This window comes from Rutidosis leptorrhynchoides, chromosome 3 (genome assembly GCF_046630445.1).
Source record: "Rutidosis leptorrhynchoides isolate AG116_Rl617_1_P2 chromosome 3, CSIRO_AGI_Rlap_v1, whole genome shotgun sequence".
Taxonomy (NCBI): Eukaryota; Viridiplantae; Streptophyta; class Magnoliopsida; order Asterales; family Asteraceae; genus Rutidosis; species Rutidosis leptorrhynchoides.
In genome coordinates this window covers 33,245,171-33,264,844 of record NC_092335.1, presented here as the reverse complement: position 1 = coordinate 33,264,844, position 19,674 = coordinate 33,245,171, and the positions used below count along the sequence as shown (strand labels likewise).

The window sequence follows — 19,674 nt, the reverse complement described above, 5'->3', positions numbered from 1 at the left end:
ACTAAAAAGAGTCATACAATGAAGCAAAAACCTTTTAGAATTAATGTGTTTTTTTCCCCTTTCTCACGTCTTCCATTTGTCTCCTTCCATTTTTATGGGAAGTGATCCGTACACCACCAGTTTTTAGCCGTATACCACCAAACATGCATTATGATGTTGTACTGTACAACACTGTAAAGCATGTTTGGTGGTGTACGGCTAAAAATTGATGGTGTACGAATCATCACCCATTTTTTATATGCTCACCCCCTTTTCTTATTCTCAAAATATGATTAAAGTCATACATATATCAAGCTTTAATTAATACTTACATTCACAAATACAGATACAATTACTACCACATAGGGTTTTCAATTAATCGTTGCTAATTAATCAAAACATGAATTCAAATAACTCGTTATTAGAAACGCTACACGAGCCAAGTATCGACACCGATAAACTCAGCTACGAAATCTTTTCAATCCTCGAAAGCAAATTCTTATTCGGTTATGACGACCACAACGTTCGGAAACCTAAACACCTTTCTCCGCAACTTTCCGTTACACCGACAGCATCCGCCGGCGCTCAATCGATGAAGAATCAAAGAGGAAAAATCTGCATTCTTTCGATCGACGGCGGCGGAATGAAAACTATATTTGCAGGTAAAACCCTAGCGTACCTCGAAAAAGCGTTGAAACAAAAATCCGGTAATCCTAACGCCAGAATTGCCGATTACTTCGACGTCGCCGCTGGTACCGGAATCGGAGGTGTATTCACGGCGATGTTGTTCGGAAATAACAACCAGAACCGTCCGATTTTCAAAGCGGATGACACGTGGCGCCTTTTAACAGAGCAAGGAAGTCGACTGTACGGTGTTAAAAAGCCGAAATCCAAATTCAAACGGTTATTTGGCGGTGGCTCGTGTAATCACGCGCGAACGGGATTTGAAACTGCAATGAAAGAATTATTCACGGTGAACGGGAAAAGTTTGACTTTAAAAAATACTTTAAAACCGGTTTTAATCCCGTGCTATGATCTCGCCAGCTCAGCTCCGTTTTTGTTCTCACGTGCCGACGCTTTAGAAACTGATAGTTTTAATTTTAATCTGTGGGAGGTTTGTAGTGCCACGTCAGCGTCTCCAGGTTTGTTTGACCCGGTGTTAATGAAATCAACGGACGGAAAGAGTAGCTGTGTGGGGGTTGATGGTGGTTTAGCTATGAGTAATCCTACAGCTGCGGCGATTACGCACGTGTTACATAACAAACAAGAGTTCCCGTTCGTGCGAGGAGTGGAGGACATTTTGGTACTTTCACTTGGGACAGGTCAGCTTCTAGAAGGAAGTTGTAGTTATGAAAAAGTCAAAGGATGGAAAGATAGTCAATGGTGTCGTCCTATGGCTAGAATTTATGGTGATACTTTAGCCGATACGGTTGACCATTCTGTTGCTATGGCCTTTGGTCAAACCAGTTCAAGTAACTATGTCCGTATCCAGGTACAAAAACAAACTTTGGATATTTATTTAGTAGTTAATGATTTTTCTAATTCGTTAATCTGTTTAAAAGTATTGTAAATTTCCTTATATATAGTCGATATGTTATCGTTGTGTACAATACTTTTGAATTAAAGGATGCTCGAAAATTTAAAATAATAATCGGATAGTTTAGCAAGTTTATGTAAAACGTTTACAGTAAAAATTTTATAGAAAAAGACCGGTTGAGTAAAGTGAGTAAAGACAGGATCATTTTAATGTTTACGATTTACAACAACAACAAAACTAAATTCGAGGAGGTAAGATGTAGACAATCCTTCCCCTATCCTAGTAGATAAGTCATTTCTCCACCTAGACAAGAGTAGAGAAAGTCCTCCCTCTCAATGTTCTATAGATAGGGAGATTACTTCCGAATGAACTTCCGGCCAATAAATAGGTCTAAAAAAAAATTCTTAGACGCCATCAAAATGTTTACTATTTACAATACCACATTAATCGAGCTACTTATAACTTTTCATAAGAGCTCGGTAGTTGGGGCCATGAGATCTTTGCATAAACTCTCAAGTTTATATCTTGTAGTGGATAGAGATGATTTTAAAAACCATCACGAATTAATTTGGTTACGCTGTGTATACCAGAGTAAAAATACTCGGCCTCCCGAGTAATCCGAACAGTAAAAGCTAATCACTATTTTTAGTTCATTTACTCACTTACAGATGATTAAACCATGTTCATGTTGGGAGATCTTCTGTCAAATCATGTTTCGACAAAATTATATAGTGAAAACAATTAGAAACACTACCTTATAGTCTTGAATTGTCTGTTTAAAGGCATCATATTTTGTGTTTAATGTGGTTGGCAACTGGTTGCTAAATTGCTTATCCCTATGTCCTGATATCTTTTTTATCTTTTTGTTACCATGCATTGTAATTATTTAAAGTTATCTTAGATTTTGGGACCTAAGAGCTGTTGTTACCCTTCACAGGCAAATGGATCCGACTTGGGTCAATACTCCGGAATTAATGTTGACTCGGACCCTAGTCCTAGCAATGTAAAAATGTTAACAACAATGGCTGACGAGATGCTGAGACAGAAGAATGTTGAATCAGTGCTCTTTGGTGGCAAAAAGATTAGTGAGCAGACCAATTTTGAGAAACTTGACTGGTTTGCTGGAGAACTTGTTTTAGAGCATCAGAGGAGGAGTTGCCGCATTGCTCCCACTGTTGCTCTTAAACAATCCACCCACGAACGTACATAATCAAACTAGTCACTCTAAAGGTACGCTTATGATCATAAGTAGTCAAAAAGTCAGTATTTATATATTATGTATTGATCATCATAGTAATATACATAGAGCGAAATCCAAGGGAGAACGTCCTGACTTGGTCTTCCTACTGTCGGTTTGCCTACGCCTGTCCTACTGACACACACGGTCTTATTTACTTTTATGGGGTTGAAGATAAGTGAAGTCAAGTCACACTACAAGAAAAATTAACTTTAGTGACCAAGGCTATTTGTCACTAATAACACTAAAATGGTCACTAAATCAAGTTAGTGACCAAAATAGGTTGGTCACTTCTCGTCACTATAGATCCGTCACAAAATACTTTTAGAGACCAAAATACCAAAATTGATCACTACAGTGACCATTTGTTTGGTCACTAATATCATTTAGTGACCAAAATTTAGTGACCACTTTTTTAATGGTAACTAAATAGCATTATTAGTGATCAAATATTGAGTCGTCACTAAAAGATCGTCACATATGAGCATTTTTTTTTTTTTTTTTTTTTTTTGTAGTGTCATATAGTGGTGTATGATAAGTGGTAGTGATACCTCAAGGCCTTTTGCTTACTTTGAATTGAGAGAAAAAGACAAGAAATCAATAATGCACCTGTTGAAATTACTGTGTTGTTAAATCGACAACCAGGGACGGTGACCTTTTCAGGGTGGTGGGGAAGAAGCCTTTTAAAATATTTCAGGGTAGGTCCTCCATCACCTGTTGGACTACTTGGAGGATGTTTAAGTAATTTCAAATATATACCTAATGGAAATAAGCTTACTTTAAGTTCGAGTTTGTGTTACTGCCTGTACGTAAGAGCATAGGAGTGGTAGACAAATTCGTCACCGTTGTTCTTCAAAGACACTAATGTCCAATGCTTCTCCACTCCCCTCAGTGTTTCGCTCGATGTTTCTCTCTGTGTTTCTTTCCAACTTTTATGTACACACGCCTAGTTCTTATTTCTTATGCCGGTTTAAAAATAAATTTGTTGGCCCATTCAACTCAAGATCAATAATGTGATATATCTATATTTGACACGATGAATTTTACTTGCACTTGCTGCTTAAACTGGTTTTAAACTGAGAAATGGTTTTTTTGGTAACTAAGTTTAAGTTTATTATGTAATGCAAGGTTGGTGGAATTTCAAGTTATGCATAGAAGTTATATTTTACTTTCAAAGTGGGAGTCTTTAGTGTTAAAGTTAGGGGAAAGGACACTCAAACTATCAAAACAAAGAAGTAAAGTTGATGTTATGGATGCATGTTGTTGGTGAAATGTGGTCTCCACTCCGTTTGCTTTGTGTATGTATGGTGATTGGTGTATAGTGTGTGTGGGGTATCTAATCTAATTGCATCATATAAGTACAATTATTCGTTAAAGGCCCACTTGATTCTTAAGTTATTTAGAGTTCAAATGTATATTCAAGTCCCAGGAAAAGATAATTATAGCATAAACTGTAAAGAAAGAAAATGAGCTTGGTTATAACTTACAAGGCCCACTTGTACTACGGAGTACCTTTTATAGTTTCGCTTCGCAACTTGTGTATATGGTGATGATGTGGGATCTGTAACATAATATAAAAACAAACCCCACGGGGAAATTGAGTTGAAAAATGTCCTACATATAAACTTGTGTGGTTCACATGATTATTTAATTATTTGATCTATGTATGTATGTGAAAAGAGAATGTGGAGGCTCCAAACAAGTTGTGATGTATATAAAATACGTTAGAAGGTGTTTGCATAAAGCTTAGTTAAGGGCTTGTGCATTGAATTATCTTCAAATTGGTGCATCTGTAAGACGTTTTGATCTGACAAGAGGCATCGGCTTCGAGTATCACCTGATAAGAGACATAAGCATCGGCTTCGAGATTCACCTGATTAGAGGTGCCAGCTTCGAGTTTCACTAGATAAATATTTCAAAGATTTTGAAGAAAAAACGGATTAAACAATGTTCACAATCTAATTTGTCATCAAATTTCAGTATATTGGGGCGTTCTAGAGCATTCGTAAGGTATTAACGTGTGTGAGAATGACCATGCATCTTGAACAATTCATTTTTAATATATCTATGGATTTATGGAATAATTTTCCACCATATAATTTTGACATAACTTTTTCAAAATTTTGACACAGTTTACACACCATCTCTCAACTTTTAAAAAGTCTCATCGTAGTAAGTGACAGCCCACAACAAGCTCAAGGGGCCGTTCTACCGTGAGGGCACGGGGGAAACGATACCCACAACACTATCTCGACCAATCAGGTTTTTTCTTTATTTTCTAATAAATACATTGTTTAATATATTATTATTATTATTATTATATTTAAGGGAAAAGTATATGACAATGCATCGAACTTTCACCAAATTTCTATTGTATGCATCCAACTTTGAAATCTCCTATTGTATATATTTAACTTTCTAAATTATTATATTGTATGTATTTAACCTATTATAATAGGTAACTATAAATTATATATTTACATTATTAGTCCCTCAAGATGTAAATCCTAATTTCATTGGTTCCTTTGTTAAATAAAACATCATCATCTTCATCATTCATCATCTTCATCATCATCATTATTTCTTAAAACTTAATTTAGTTCAAGCCTTCAGAACACCATCTCAATCAAAAATCTCATGTGCATACATATATCGTAATCATTAGATTCAACTTCAACATTCATAATCAATCATCTAAGTGTCATGACCAATTAAATCGAATCTAGATGCACAAACTAGTTCTAGATCTAACATTAATTTCAGTTCGTTTATGAAAACAAAGTTATATCAATTTCAAGTTACATGTTTAAGTGGATTAATACAAACACACGAGATTGTGAATTGACTCCAAGATTGCACTTGGCCATTCTTTAATCTTGTTCATTGATAAAATCAAATTCTGAAACATGAGCTACACAAGTTACGAACGTAAAATTAAAATCGAATTTTTTGTGTTTTAAGATAACGATTACTACAAGAAATTTGTTCCAAATCAGTCACTTAACACTCGAAAATTAAATTCGTGACCTAAAAAACACAAGATTAATCTGCATTGAAAATTTAGATTTTAGGTTTAAAAACTTTTTAACTCAGATCTGAAAATTAGCTAAATGAAAGATGATTTTAATCCGGTTTTATGACTCAAATAGTTCAAACAAGTAAATAATAATACGAATCCGAATTTTATCTTATATGAAAATCGTTGAGATAACCCAAATAGCTCATCCTGTTGACATTTGTTGATTGGATGAAGACACTTCAGTTGATGAAAACGATATCGGTTTATTGACGAAAGTTAGGTTTTAAATCAGGAACATGAATCTAATCTTAGTTTTCTATTTAATTTTCAAAACAAGAAACGCCCAAATTTGGATATGAAAATAACGAACGTGGTGAAGGTAAAGATGAACCAGTTATGTTTTCCTTTTAGATTATTTAGATTCGAAGATGATACGAATCTGGTTTTGGTAATCAGATCGAAGCTTTAGTTTTGTTCTGCTTGTAAAATGATCCAATGAATGAATGTAATGGTGATGATGAATCTCTCATGAAAAAAGAAGAAGATGAAAAAAAAAAAAGAATTTATGAAGAGAATGGTAGATAAGATAAGACTTAACGGAAAATTTTAACGGGCGTTAAGTTGAGGGATCAACCATGTAACTTTTCTACATATTGACCGGCTACCTGAACAATAGGTAATTCAATGCATACAATAGAATAATTTAGAAAGTTAAATGCATACAATAGGAGATTTCAAAGTTGGATGGAATTTGATGAAAGTTCAATGCATTTTCATATATTTTTCCCTATATTTAATCCCTTATTTCAATCGACTAACAATCAGATTTTAGCATATTATACAAATCATTTTACAAAACTCCTAGCCCCTACACAACAATATCATAAAGACCCCCTTCCCACAACACTATTACATTAACATAAGGGGAATTGATATTTCCACCAAAACATTTACTATATCCACTTGAATGTACTGAATTACCCTTAATGATGACTTACACAATTTTCTTATTATAATCAAACAAGGGATATTTTGAGAACAGAGACATGAAATAATGGTGAAAAAATAAATTTTGAATGTGAAAATATCACCTCATAGCTCTCACCTAAAATTTCACAACACCAAAATATTCCCTCTAACCATATGACAAAAAGTTAATGGAATATGTGATGATTATTTAGTCAAAGAAGGCGTTGTCAGTTCTTGGTATTTTAGTTTATAAAATTCAAGAAAAGTTAAGTATTTAGATTAGTGACGTTAAATAATGGAGTATGTGTGTGGATAAGAATTAGTTGGTGGTTGTTAATAATGATGACCTTGACAAATATTGAAAGTGAACACACTATCCCAAATCAATTCTTTTTTGTTCTCATTGATTTGTTTAACACACAATTGCCGTCAAAAAGTGTTTTCCCTCTTCACACGAGCCACGTTTCATGATCAAGGTAACAAGGTTGAGCAAATCAAGACATCTTTTTAATATTAAGTAAATATAAGGATAAGTTCAACTATGAACACCAGACTCTCAATTGAACAATAAATAAGAATTATAAGAACAAGAATTGAGAGAACACGATATGAAATATATGTTTTATAATATTGATCGTGCCAAAAGATACATTGAATGAAAAGCACACGTCCCTATTTATACAGATCAAAAACCAAATCTGGAAATTTGGTTTCCAAAACTACTTTGCTACAAATAAGGAAAAGATAAACTTAAACTAAACAAATATTCGAAATCAATTCTAGAGTTTATCCTCTGGAGATAAAATCAAATCAAAACATATATCTTCTTAAAATATAAACATATCTCCAAAATCCTCCTTATCTTAGCCATCAAGAAAACCAAAAACGTTGACTTCACCAAACATCAGAGTCTGCAACTTCAGACTCTACAACTTCAGACTCTAAAAACTTGCAAAATGTTTTTGACTCATCAGATTATTTTTCCAACAATCTCCCCCTATCTGATGATGTCAAAACCACCTGTCCATCTACTTGTTCAACTCTGCAAACTCTCTTTCAATCAACCTGCACTTGCTCTTCATATACTTAATTTTCTTCAACATGGGAAGTTTACTATACAAGTGATTCACCAATTTAACTCTGAAAGGATAAGTCTGCTCTGTCACACACCTAGTCAACAAACCAATCAACAACTCAATACTAGCTCCTTCAAACTGCTCAACTCTCATCATCATCCTTTGATTTCCATTTGTTTTGAACATTAAAGCATCTAAATACTCAATATACCTTTCATCAACAAATTCTAAATGTTCTGGAACAGCATACCTCTCTACATGACCCTTAACCCTCCTCTCCTTCATCTCTTGATCAAACATCCCACAAAATATCTCATAATCCTTGAAACTTATAAACCCTTCTTCAAATACTAAGTGTACCAAACTAGATACCCTCTTCAATACTTCTTGCACTATAACTTGATCATCTGCACACTCCTGGATACACACAGCTAACCCTTTCCATTCACAGAACCCTAAACGAACAATTTGGTTCAACTTAACTCTTAACCTCCTATCAGAAAAATGTGTCATAGTTAACAACAAAGTTACACCTTCAAGCTCTGATTTATCAATCTCAACCTTGACCACATCCCCTGCATACCTTCTGAATTTAAATCTTTTATTCATATGAACCCTTAACTTATCTTGCATAGCAGCAACAACAGTAGCATTCTCCTGATCATTACCAACACCACCTGTTTGAACACCATCTGTTTGAGTATGACTGGCAACCACCTGAGTTTCAACCATTTGAGTATCATCACAAACAATCACTTGAGTTTCAACTCTATCAGCATCCTCCCCCTGAATCTGTTGCTCCCCCTCAACCTGAGCTTTCTTTGATGACTCCCCCTCAATGCCTTCACCATCTAACCTCTTCCTTTTCTCCCCCTTTTTGACATCATCCACAGAGAGAGTAGACAAAAACTTCCAAATCTCAGCTTGTTGTTCTTGGAGTGTCTTAACATCAGAAGCAAAACCTGTAAAACATTGCCTGATTTCATCAACACCTTCCAACCTCTTCTCTAAAGCATTCAATCTATCACCAATATCTGTTACACCCACTGCATCATTAGAACCACCAAAACCCTGCATATCCCCTACCATCCTCCTGACCTCCATCAATTCATGTTTAGAAACAAAATTATTATTCAAGTGAAGATTAATTTTATTAAATTGAGACTGCACACCCAAAAGTTTGTCACCAAACTTCTTAGTCAAAGTAGTCAAAGCCTGATGCAGGCCAACCACATTGACTGGTGCCTCAGCCTGTGAAGTGGAGCCAATGTTTAGGGGTAAAGTTTGCATGTCCTCACAACCTTTCTGGTGATAAGTAGGGCGATCCCTGGACATAGAAGAGTTTGAGACCTGTATTTCATCATGTGACATGGATGAAACATTGGCAGCCTGTGCTAGCAAGTGTAAGGATTGGATATTTGGAGAGAGGAATGGCAGACTTGTGTCTGAGGTAACTGTAGGTTTAGCCATTGAAACTGGATTTTGAATTTGGTTTGATGAGTCCAGGATTGAGACTTCTTGAATTAAGTTAACTGAGGGAGTTTTCTCAGCAACTATAATGTGGGAATCCAAGCTTACTAACCTAGTTGGTTCAGGTTGGGTCAAAGCACTCCCCTCACCAACCTCTAGCAGAGGTGATGGAGTTGTACTTGTAGCACCTTGCCTAATAGATTTTTGATGTGAATCCATGGGTGCTGAAACAACTAAGTTTTCAAGTATGGGAACATTCTCAATATGAGTTGGTGAGCTCATAAGGTTGGTTAAATGGAGATTTTATTCAGTAGCAGCGGGAGAAGATGGGTTAGAATGAGGTGGGATTTCCTCATTCATGTCCTCATCCTGCTCTGTATGTGTAACATCATGGGGTGGAGTATACCGTTAATTCCAATGATACCAAAAAGGCTCTCGTTATTGGTTTTAGCCCCAATAAGGCTCTAGTGTGCGGTTCATCCGCGGGTTACAAGCTTGTGTATTCAAAGTTGTTCCCTGTTTCGAAACAACCACACGTCGAGTAAAATTACCGAGCCAACTAAACCCGGTGTCGGTGTAGGGCGGAAAAGATACTCGAGAATGGCAATTTGTACAATCAATTCAATTCAATTCTGGGGTAACAACTCAGACTTCGATTGCTCAGAATCTGCAGGTTGGTCTGCACGGTCAAGATTGATCCAATGCATTATAGCAAAAAGTTATCAAAAAGATTGATACAATCATTATCAAATTAATACTCCTGACAAAAATTTGCAAAAGGTTACCATTAACTCCCTTCATTAATACCAAATTTGACCCTTTTATTTTAGGAAATAGAATAAAGAAAAAAATTTTAACCTAAAAACGAACTTTAAAAAAAAAAACTTTATTTGACTAAAGAAGGAAACAAATTTATACACAAAAATACACTTGAGTAAACTTTCCCAAACTCTGAACAATATTACGTCACCCAGACCCTAAGAAAATAATTCAGACTCAAGAAATATCATCACTGGACAACATTTCAATAGATGGATTTAACATTCCAAGTTGTCCAAGCAGATAAAAATGCCTTTCTTCAGGAAGTGCCTTAGTGAAAATATCTGCCAATTGATCTTTAGTACCAATATGCTTTAAAAACACTTTGCCCTTTTTAACACAATCCCTTATAAAATGATGTCTGATTTCAATATGCTTGGTTCTGGAGTGAAACACTGGATTCTCAGTAATAGCAATTGCACTTTCATTGTCACACATTATTGGAGTTTTGGTCAATGTTAACCCAAAATCCAAAAGTTGATGTTGCATCCAAAGTAACTGAGCACAACAACTTCCTGCTGCTAAATATTCAGCTTCTGCTGTGGAAGTAGCCACTGAATTTTGCTTTTTACTGGACCAGCTAACCAACTTTCCACCTAATAATTGACATCCACCAGAAGTGCTTTTTGAAATGTCCCGTTCTTATTGATTAAAAACGTTCCATATTAATTGATTTCGTTGCGAGGTTTTGACCTCTATATGAGACGTTTTTCAAAGACTGCATTCATTTTAAAACAAACCATAACCTTTATTTCATCAATAAAGGTTTAAAAAGCTTTACGTAGATTATCAAATAATTATAATCTAAAATATCCTGTTTACACACGACCATTACATAATGGTTTACAATACAAATATGTTACAACAAAATAAGTTTCTTGAATGCAGTTTTTACACAATATCATACAAGCATGGACTCCAAATCTCGTCCTTATTTAAGTATGCGACAGCGGAAGCTCTTAATAATCACCTGAGAATAAACATGCTTAAAACGTCAACAAAAATGTTGGTGAGTTATAGGTTTAACCTATATATATATATATATATATATATATATATATATATATATATATATATATATATATATATATATATATATATATATATATATATATATATATATATATATATATATATATATATATATATATATATCAAATCATAATAATAGACCACAAGATTTCATATTTCAATACACATCCCATACATAGAGATAAAAATCATTCATATGGTGAACACCTGGTAACCGACATTAACAAGATGCATATATAAGAATATCCCCATCATTCCGGGACACCCTTCGGATATGATATAAATTTCGAAGTACTAAAGCATCCGGTACTTTGGATGGGGTTTGTTAGGCCCAATAGATCTATCTTTAGGATTTGCGTCAATTATGGTGTCTGTTCCCTAATTCTTAGATTACCAGACTTAATAAAAAGGGGCATATTCGATTTCGATAATTCAACCATAGAATGTAGTTTCACGTACTTGTGTCTATTTTGTAAATCATTTATAAAACCTGCATGTATTCTCATCCCAAAAATATTAGATTTTAAAAGTGGGACTATAACTCACTTTCACAGATTTTTACTTCGTCGGGAAGTAAGACTTGGCCACTGGTTGATTCACGAACCTATAACAATATATACATATATATCAAAGTATGTTCAAAATATATTTACAAAACTTTTAATATAATTTGATGTCTTAAGTTTATTAAGTCAGCTGTCCTCGTTAGTAACCTACAACTAGTTGTCCACAGTTAGATGTACAGAAATAAATCGATAAATATTATCTTGAATCAATCCACGACCCAGTGTATACGTATCTCAGTATTGATCACAACTCAAACTATATATATTTTGGAATCAACCTCAACCCTGTATAGCTAACTCCAACATTCACATATAGAGTGTCTATGGTTGTTCCGAAATATATATATATGTGTCGACATGATAGGTCGAAACATTGTATACGTGTCTATGGTATCTCAAGATTACATAATATACAATACAAGTTGATTAAGTTATGGTTGGAATAGATTTGTTACCAATTTTCACGTAGCTAAAATGAGAAAAATTATCCAATCTTGTTTTACCCATAACTTCTTCATTTTAAATCCGTTTTGAGTGAATCAAATTGCTATGGTTTCATATTGAACTCTATTTTATGAATCTAAACAGAAAAAGTATAGGTTTATAGTCGGAAAAATAAGTTACAAGTCGTTTTTGTAAAGGTAGTCATTTCAGTCGAAAGAACGACGTCTAGATGACCATTTTAGAAAACATACTTCCACTTTGAGTTTAACCATAATTTTTGAATATAGTTTCATGTTCATAATAAAAATCATTTTCTCAGAATAACAACTTTTAAATCAAAGTTTATCATAGTTTTTAATTAACTAACCCAAAACAGCCCGCGGTGTTACTACGACGGCGTAAATCCGGTTTTACGGTGTTTTTCGTGTTTCCAGGTTTTAAATCATTAAGTTAGCATATCATATAGATATAGAACATGTGTTTAGTTGATTTTAAAAGTCAAGTTAGAAGGATTAACTTTTGTTTGCGAACAAGTTTAGAATTAACTAAACTATGTTCTAGTGATTACAAGTTTAAACCTTCGAATAAGATAGCTTTATATGTATGAATCGAATGATGTTATGAACATCATTACTACCTTAAGTTCCTTGGATAAACCTACTGGAAAAGAGAAAAATGGATCTAGCTTCAACGGATCCTTGGATGGCTCGAAGTTCTTGAAGCAGAATCATGACACGAAAACAAGTTCAAGTAAGATCATCACTTGAAATAAGATTGTTATAGTTATAGAAATTGAACCAAAGTTTGAATATGATTATTACCTTGTATTAGAATGATAACCTACTGTAAGAAACAAAGATTTCTTGAGGTTGGATGATCACCTTACAAGATTGGAAGTGAGCTAGCAAACTTGAAAGTATTCTTGATTTTATGTAACTAGAACTTGTAGAATATATGAAGAACACTTAGAACTTGAAGATAGAACTTGAGAGAGATCAATTAGATGAAGAAAATTGAAGAATGAAAGTGTTTGTAGGTGTTTTTGGTCGTTGGTGTATGGATTAGATATAAAGGATATGTAATTTTGTTTTCATGTAAATAAGTCATGAATGATTACTCATATTTTTGTAATTTTATGAGATATTTCATGCTAGTTGCCAAATGATGGTTCCCAAATGTGTTAGGTGACTCACATGGGCTGCTAAGAGCTGATCATTGGAGTGTATATACCAATAGTACATACATCTAAAAGCTGTGTATTGTACGAGTACGAATACGGGTGCATACGAGTAGAATTGTTGATGAAACTGAACGAGGATGTAATTCTAAGCATTTTTGTTAAGTAGAAGTATTTTGATAATTGTATTGAAGTCTTTAAAAAGTGTATAAATACATATTAAAACACTACATGTATATACATTTTAACTGAGTCGTTAAGTCATCGTTAGTCGTTACATGTAAGTGTTGTTTTGAAACCTTTAGGTTAACGATCTTGTTAAATGTTGTTAACCCAATGTTTATAATATCAATGGGATTTTAAATTATTATATTATCATGATATTTTCATGTATGAATATCTCTTAATATGATATATATACATTAAATGTCTTTACAACGATAATCGTTACATATATGTCTCGTTTAAAAATCATTAAGTTAGTAGTCTTGTTTTTACATATGTAGTTCATTGTTAATATACTTAATGATATGTTAACTATATATATATATATATATATATATATATATATATATATATATATATATATATATATATATATATATATATATATATATATATATATATATATATATATATATATATATATATATATATATATATATATATATATATATATATATATGTCATCATATAGTTTTTACAAGTTTTAACGTTCGTGAATCACCGGTCAACTTGGGTGGTCAATTGTCTATATGAAACATATTTCAATTAATAAAGTCTTAACAAGTTTGATTGCTTAACATGTTAGAAACATTTAATCATGTAAATATCAATCTCAATTAATATATATAAACATGGAAAAGTTCGGGTCACTACAGTACCTACCCGTTAAATAAATTTCGTCCCGAAATTTTAAGCTGTTGAAGGTGTTGACGAATCTTCTGGAAATAGATGCGGGTATTTCTTCTTCATCTGATCTTCACGCTCCCAGGTGAACTCGGGTCCTCTACGAGCATTCCATTGAACCTTAACAATTGGTATCTTGTTTTGCTTAAGTCTTTTAACCTCACGATCCATTATTTCGACGGGTTCTTCGATGAATTGAAGTTTTTCGTTGATTTGGATTTCATCTAACGGAATAGTGAGATCTTCTTTAGCAAAACATTTCTTCAAATTCGAGACGTGGAAAGTGTTATGTACAGCCGCGAGTTGTTGAGGTAACTCAAGTCGGTAAGCTACTGGTCCGACACGATCAATAATCTTGAATGGTCCAATATACCTTGGATTTAATTTCCCTCGTTTACCAAATCGAACAACGCCTTTCCAAGGTGCAACTTTAAGCATGACCATCTCTCCAATTTCAAATTCTATATCTTTTCTTTTAATGTCAGCGTAGCTCTTTTGTCGACTTTGGACGGTTTTCAACCGTTGTCGAATTTGGATGATCTTCTCGGTAGTTTCTTGTATAATCTCCGGACCCGTAATCTTTCTATCCCCCACTTCACTCCAACAAATCGGAGACCTGCACTTTCTACCATAAAGTGCTTCAAACGGCGCCATCTCAATGCTTGAATGGTAGCTGTTGTTGTAGGAAAATTCTGCTAACGGTAGATGTCGATCCCAACTGTTTCCGAAATCAATAACACATGCTCGTAGCATGTCTTCAAGCGTTTGTATCGTCCTTTCGCTCTGCCCATCAGTTTGTGGATGATAGGCAGTACTCATGTTTAGACGAGTTCCTAATGCTTGCTGTAATATCTGCCAGAATCTTGAAATAAATCTACCATCCCTATCAGAGATAATAGAGATTGGTATTCCATGTCTGGAGATGACTTCCTTCAAATACAGTCGTGCTAACTTCTCCATCTTGTCATCTTCTCTTATTGACAGGAAGTGTGCTAATTTGGTGAGACGATCAACTATTACCCAAATAGTATCAAAACCACTTGCAGTCCTTGGCAATTTAGTGATGAAATCCATGGTAATGTTTTCCCATTTCCATTCCGGGATTTCGGGTTGTTGAAGTAGACCTGATGGTTTCTGATGCTCAGCTTTGACCTTAGAACACGTCAAACATTCTCCTACGTATTTAGCAACATCGGCTTTCATACCCGGCCACCAAAAATGTTTCTTGAGATCCTTGTACATCTTCCCCGTTCCAGGATGTATTGAGTATCTGGTTTTATGAGCTTCTCTAAGTACCATTTCTCTCATATCTCCAAATTTTGGTACCCAAATCCTTTCAGCCCTATACCGGGTTCCGTCTTCCCGAATATTAAGATGCTTCTCCGATCCTTTGGGTATTTCATCCTTTAAATTTCCCTCTTTTAAAACTCCTTGTTGCGCCTCCTTTATTTGAGTAGTAAGGTTATTATGAATCATTATATTCATAGATTTTACTCGAATGGGTTCTCTGTCCTTCCTGCTCAAGGCATCGGCTACCACATTTGCCTTCCCCGGGTGGTAACGAATCTCAAAGTCGTAATCATTCAACAATTCAATCCACCTACGCTGCCTCATATTCAGTTGTTTCTGATTAAATATGTGTTGAAGACTTTTGTGGTCGGTATATATAATACTTTTGACCCCATATAAGTAGTGCCTCCAAGTCTTTAATGCAAAAACAACCGCGCCTAATTCCAAATCATGCGTTGTATAATTTTGTTCGTGAATCTTCAATTGTCTAGACGCATAAGCAATCACCTTCGTTCGTTGCATTAATACACAACCGAGACCTTGCTTTGATGCGTCACAATAAATCACAAAATCATCATTCCCTTCAGGCAATGACAATATAGGTGCCGTAGTAAGCTTTTTCTTCAATAACTGAAACGCTTTCTCTTGTTCATCATTCCATTCAAATTTCTTCCCTTTATGAGTTAATGCAGTCAAGGGTTTTGCTATTCTGGAAAAGTCTTGGATGAACCTTCTGTAGTAACCAGCTAGTCCTAAAAACTGGCGTATGTGTTTCGGAGTTTTCGGGGTTTTCCACTTTTCAACAGTTTCTATCTTTGCCGGATCCACCTTAATACCTTCTTTGTTCACTATGTGACCGAGGAATTGAACTTCTTCCAACCAAAATGCACACTTTGAAAACTTAGCGTACAATTCTTCCTTCCTCAATACTTCTAACACCTTTCTCAAATGTTCACCGTGTTCTTGGTCATTCTTTGAGTAAATAAGTATGTCATCAATGAAAACAATGACAAACTTGTCGAGGTATGGTCCACACACTCGGTTCATAAGGTCCATGAACACAGCTGGTGCATTAGTTAAACCAAACGGCATGACCATAAACTCGTAATGACCGTAACGTGTTCTGAAAGCAGTCTTTGGAATATCATCTTCTTTCACCCGCATTTGATGATACCCGGAACGTAAGTCAATCTTTGAATAAACAGACGAGCCTTGTAGTTGATCAAATAAGTCATCGATTCTCGGTAGTGGGTAGCGGTTCTTGATGGTAAGTTTGTTCAACTCTCGGTAGTCGATACATAACCTGAATGTACCATCTTTCTTCTTGACAAACAAAATAGGAGCTCCCCACGGTGATGTGCTTGGTCGAATGAAACCACGCTCTAAAAGTTCTTGTAATTGGCTTTGCAGTTCTTTCATCTCGCTGGGTGCGAGTCTGTAAGGAGCACGAGCTATTGGTGCAGCTCCTGGTACAAGATCTATTTGAAATTCAACGGATCGATGTGGGGGTAATCCCGGTAATTCTTTCGGAAATACATCGGGAAATTCTTTTGCAATGGGAACATCATTGATGCTCTTTTCTTCAGTTTGTACTTTCTCGACGTGTGCTAGAACAGCATAGCAACCTTTTCTTATTAGTTTTTGTGCCTTCAAATTACTAATAAGATGTAGCTTCGTGTTGCCCTTTTCTCCGTACACCATTAAGGGTTTTCCTTTTTCTCGTATAATGCGAATTGCATTTTTGTAACAAACGATCTCTGCTTTCACTTCTTTCAACCAGTCCATACCGATTATCACATCAAAACTCCCTAACTCTACTCGTATCAAATCAATCTTAAATGTTTCGCTAACCAGTTTAATTTCTCGATTCCGACATATATTATCTGCTGAAATTAATTTACCATTTGCTAATTCGAGTAAAAATTTACTATCCAAAGGCGTCAATGGACAACTTAATTTAGCACAAAAATCTCTACTCATATAGCTTCTATCCGCACCCGAATCAAATAAAACGTAAGCAGATTTATTGTCAATAAGAAACGTACCCGTAACAAGCTCCGGGTCTTCCTGTGCCTCTGCCGCATTAATATTGAAAACTCTTCCGCGGCCTTGTCCATTCGTGTTCTCCTGGTTCGGGCAATTTCTAATAATGTGGCCCGATTTTCCACATTTATAACAAACTACATTGGCATAACTTGCTCCGACACTACTTGCTCCGCCATTACTCGTTCCGACACCATTTGTTCCTTTCGTTCAATTAACCCCTGGTCCGTAGACCTCACACTTCGCCGCGCTATGACCATTTCTTTTACACTTGTTGCAAAATTTGGTGCAGAACCCCGAGTGATACTTTTCACACCTTTGGCATAGCTGCTTCTGATTGTTGTTGTTGTTGCGGTTATTATTGTTGTTAGGATGATTGTAGTAGTTGTTGTTGTTGTTGTTGTTGTTGTTGTTGGGCCGTTTGTTGTAGTTGCGATTGATGTTGCGATTGTTGGGATAATTGTTGCGATTATTGTTGTAATTGCTGTTGTTGTTGTATTGGTGATTCTTATCACCGTTTTCCTCCCACTTTTTTTTGACTTGCTTCACATTGGCCTCTTCAGTAGTATGTTCTTTAATTCTTTCTTCAATCTGGTTCACTAGTTTGTGAGCCATTCTACATGCCTGTTGTATGGAGGCGGGCTCGTGTGAACTTATATCTTCTTGGATTCTTTCCGGTAATCCTTTCACAAACGCGTCGATCTTCTCTTCCTCATCTTCGAATGCTCCCGGACACAATAGGCACAATTCTGTGAATCGTCTTTCGTACGTGGTAATATCAAATCCTTGGGTTCGTAACCCTCTAAGTTCTGTCTTGAGCTTATTGACCTCGGTTCTGGGACGGTACTTCTCGTTCATCAAGTGCTTGAATGCTGACCACGGTAGTGCGTACGCATCATCTTGTCCCACTTGCTCTAGATAGGTATTCCACCATGTTAACGCAGAACCTGTGAAGGTATGCGTAGCGTACTTCACTTTGTCCTCTTCAGTACACTTACTTATGGCAAACACCGATTCGACCTTCTCGGTCCACCGTTTCAATCCGATCGGTCCTTCGGTTCCATCAAATTCCAAAGGTTTGCAGGCAGTGAATTCTTTGTAGGTGCATCCTACACGATTTCCTGTACTGTTAGATCCAAGGTTATTGTTGGTATGTAGCGCAGCCTGTACTGCGGCTATGTTTGAAGCTAGAAAAGTACGGAATTCCTCTTCATTCATATTCACGGTGTGTCGAGTAGTCGGTGCCATTTCCTTCAAAATAGTCAAATGGAACAAGTTAATCATACAGAATATTAAGAGTAGTTAATAGTATTTCGTAGCATAATATGAACTCATTTATAAAAGCTTTTTCTTCATATTAGCGTTTTATAAGTTTAAATTCGGGTAGTACCTACCCGTTTAGTTCATACTTAGTAGCTAATATACAATTCAACTACTACAATTCTATATGAAAAACTGATTATAGTAATATTTCGCGTTCAAACTTTTACACAATATTTTACAAACTTACAATACCGCTTATTTTACATATAGCATGAAATATAGCACACAATAAATTTGATACAAGATGGTTGTGAAGATAATTCTAGCTAGTACACAAGTCGTTCAGCAAAGGCAATAAAGACACGTAATTCATACGTCCAGAAACAAGTCATGCATTCTGGTTTTACTAGGATTACTTCCCATCCTTGGTCTTGTAGAACATAACCGTTATGGCCGTTGATAAGACACCGTGTTGTAACGTCGTCAAAGGGACGAGAGTTACGTAATGTCCAACAGTCCCGTAACAATCTAAAAACCTCATTTCTTACCCCAATTACCGACTCCGTCACTTGTGGGAACGTTTTGTTTAATAGTTGTAGCCCGATGTTCTTGTTCTCACTTTGGTGAGAAGCGAACATTACTAATCCGTAAGCATAACATGCTTCTTTATGTTGCATGTTAGCCGCTTTTTCTAAATCACGAAGTCCAATATTCGGATATATTGAGTCAAAATAATTTCTTAACCCATTGCGTAAAATAGCATTTGGGTTCCCCGCAATATATGCGTCAAAGTAAACACATCGTAACTTATGAGTTTCCCAATGTGATATCCCCCATCTTTCAA

General features: G+C 35.4%; 1 protein-coding gene across 3 annotated transcripts; it reads left to right on the top strand.

Moving 5' to 3' along the window:
* The first annotated feature begins 260 nt into the window (after positions 1-260).
* Positions 261-5,080, top strand: LOC139895918 (patatin-like protein 7). Of its 3 annotated transcripts, XR_011776074.1 has the most exons (5): positions 261-1,471; positions 2,454-2,746; positions 3,269-3,451; positions 3,882-4,763; positions 4,886-5,080. XR_011776074.1 is itself a non-coding variant. In XM_071878465.1 (3 exons), the coding sequence occupies exons 1-2, from the start codon at positions 380-382 to the stop codon at positions 2,724-2,726; spliced, it is 1,365 nt and encodes a 454-aa protein (XP_071734566.1). In that variant the 5' UTR covers positions 261-379; the 3' UTR covers positions 2,727-2,746; positions 3,269-3,870. The 3 variants fall into 3 exon arrangements, 1 of the variants encoding a protein (XP_071734566.1); XR_011776073.1 differs by lacking the exon at positions 3,269-3,451; XM_071878465.1 differs by lacking the exons at positions 3,882-4,763; positions 4,886-5,080 and having other exon boundaries at positions 3,269-3,870.
* Positions 5,081-19,674: the final 14,594 nt, after the last annotated feature.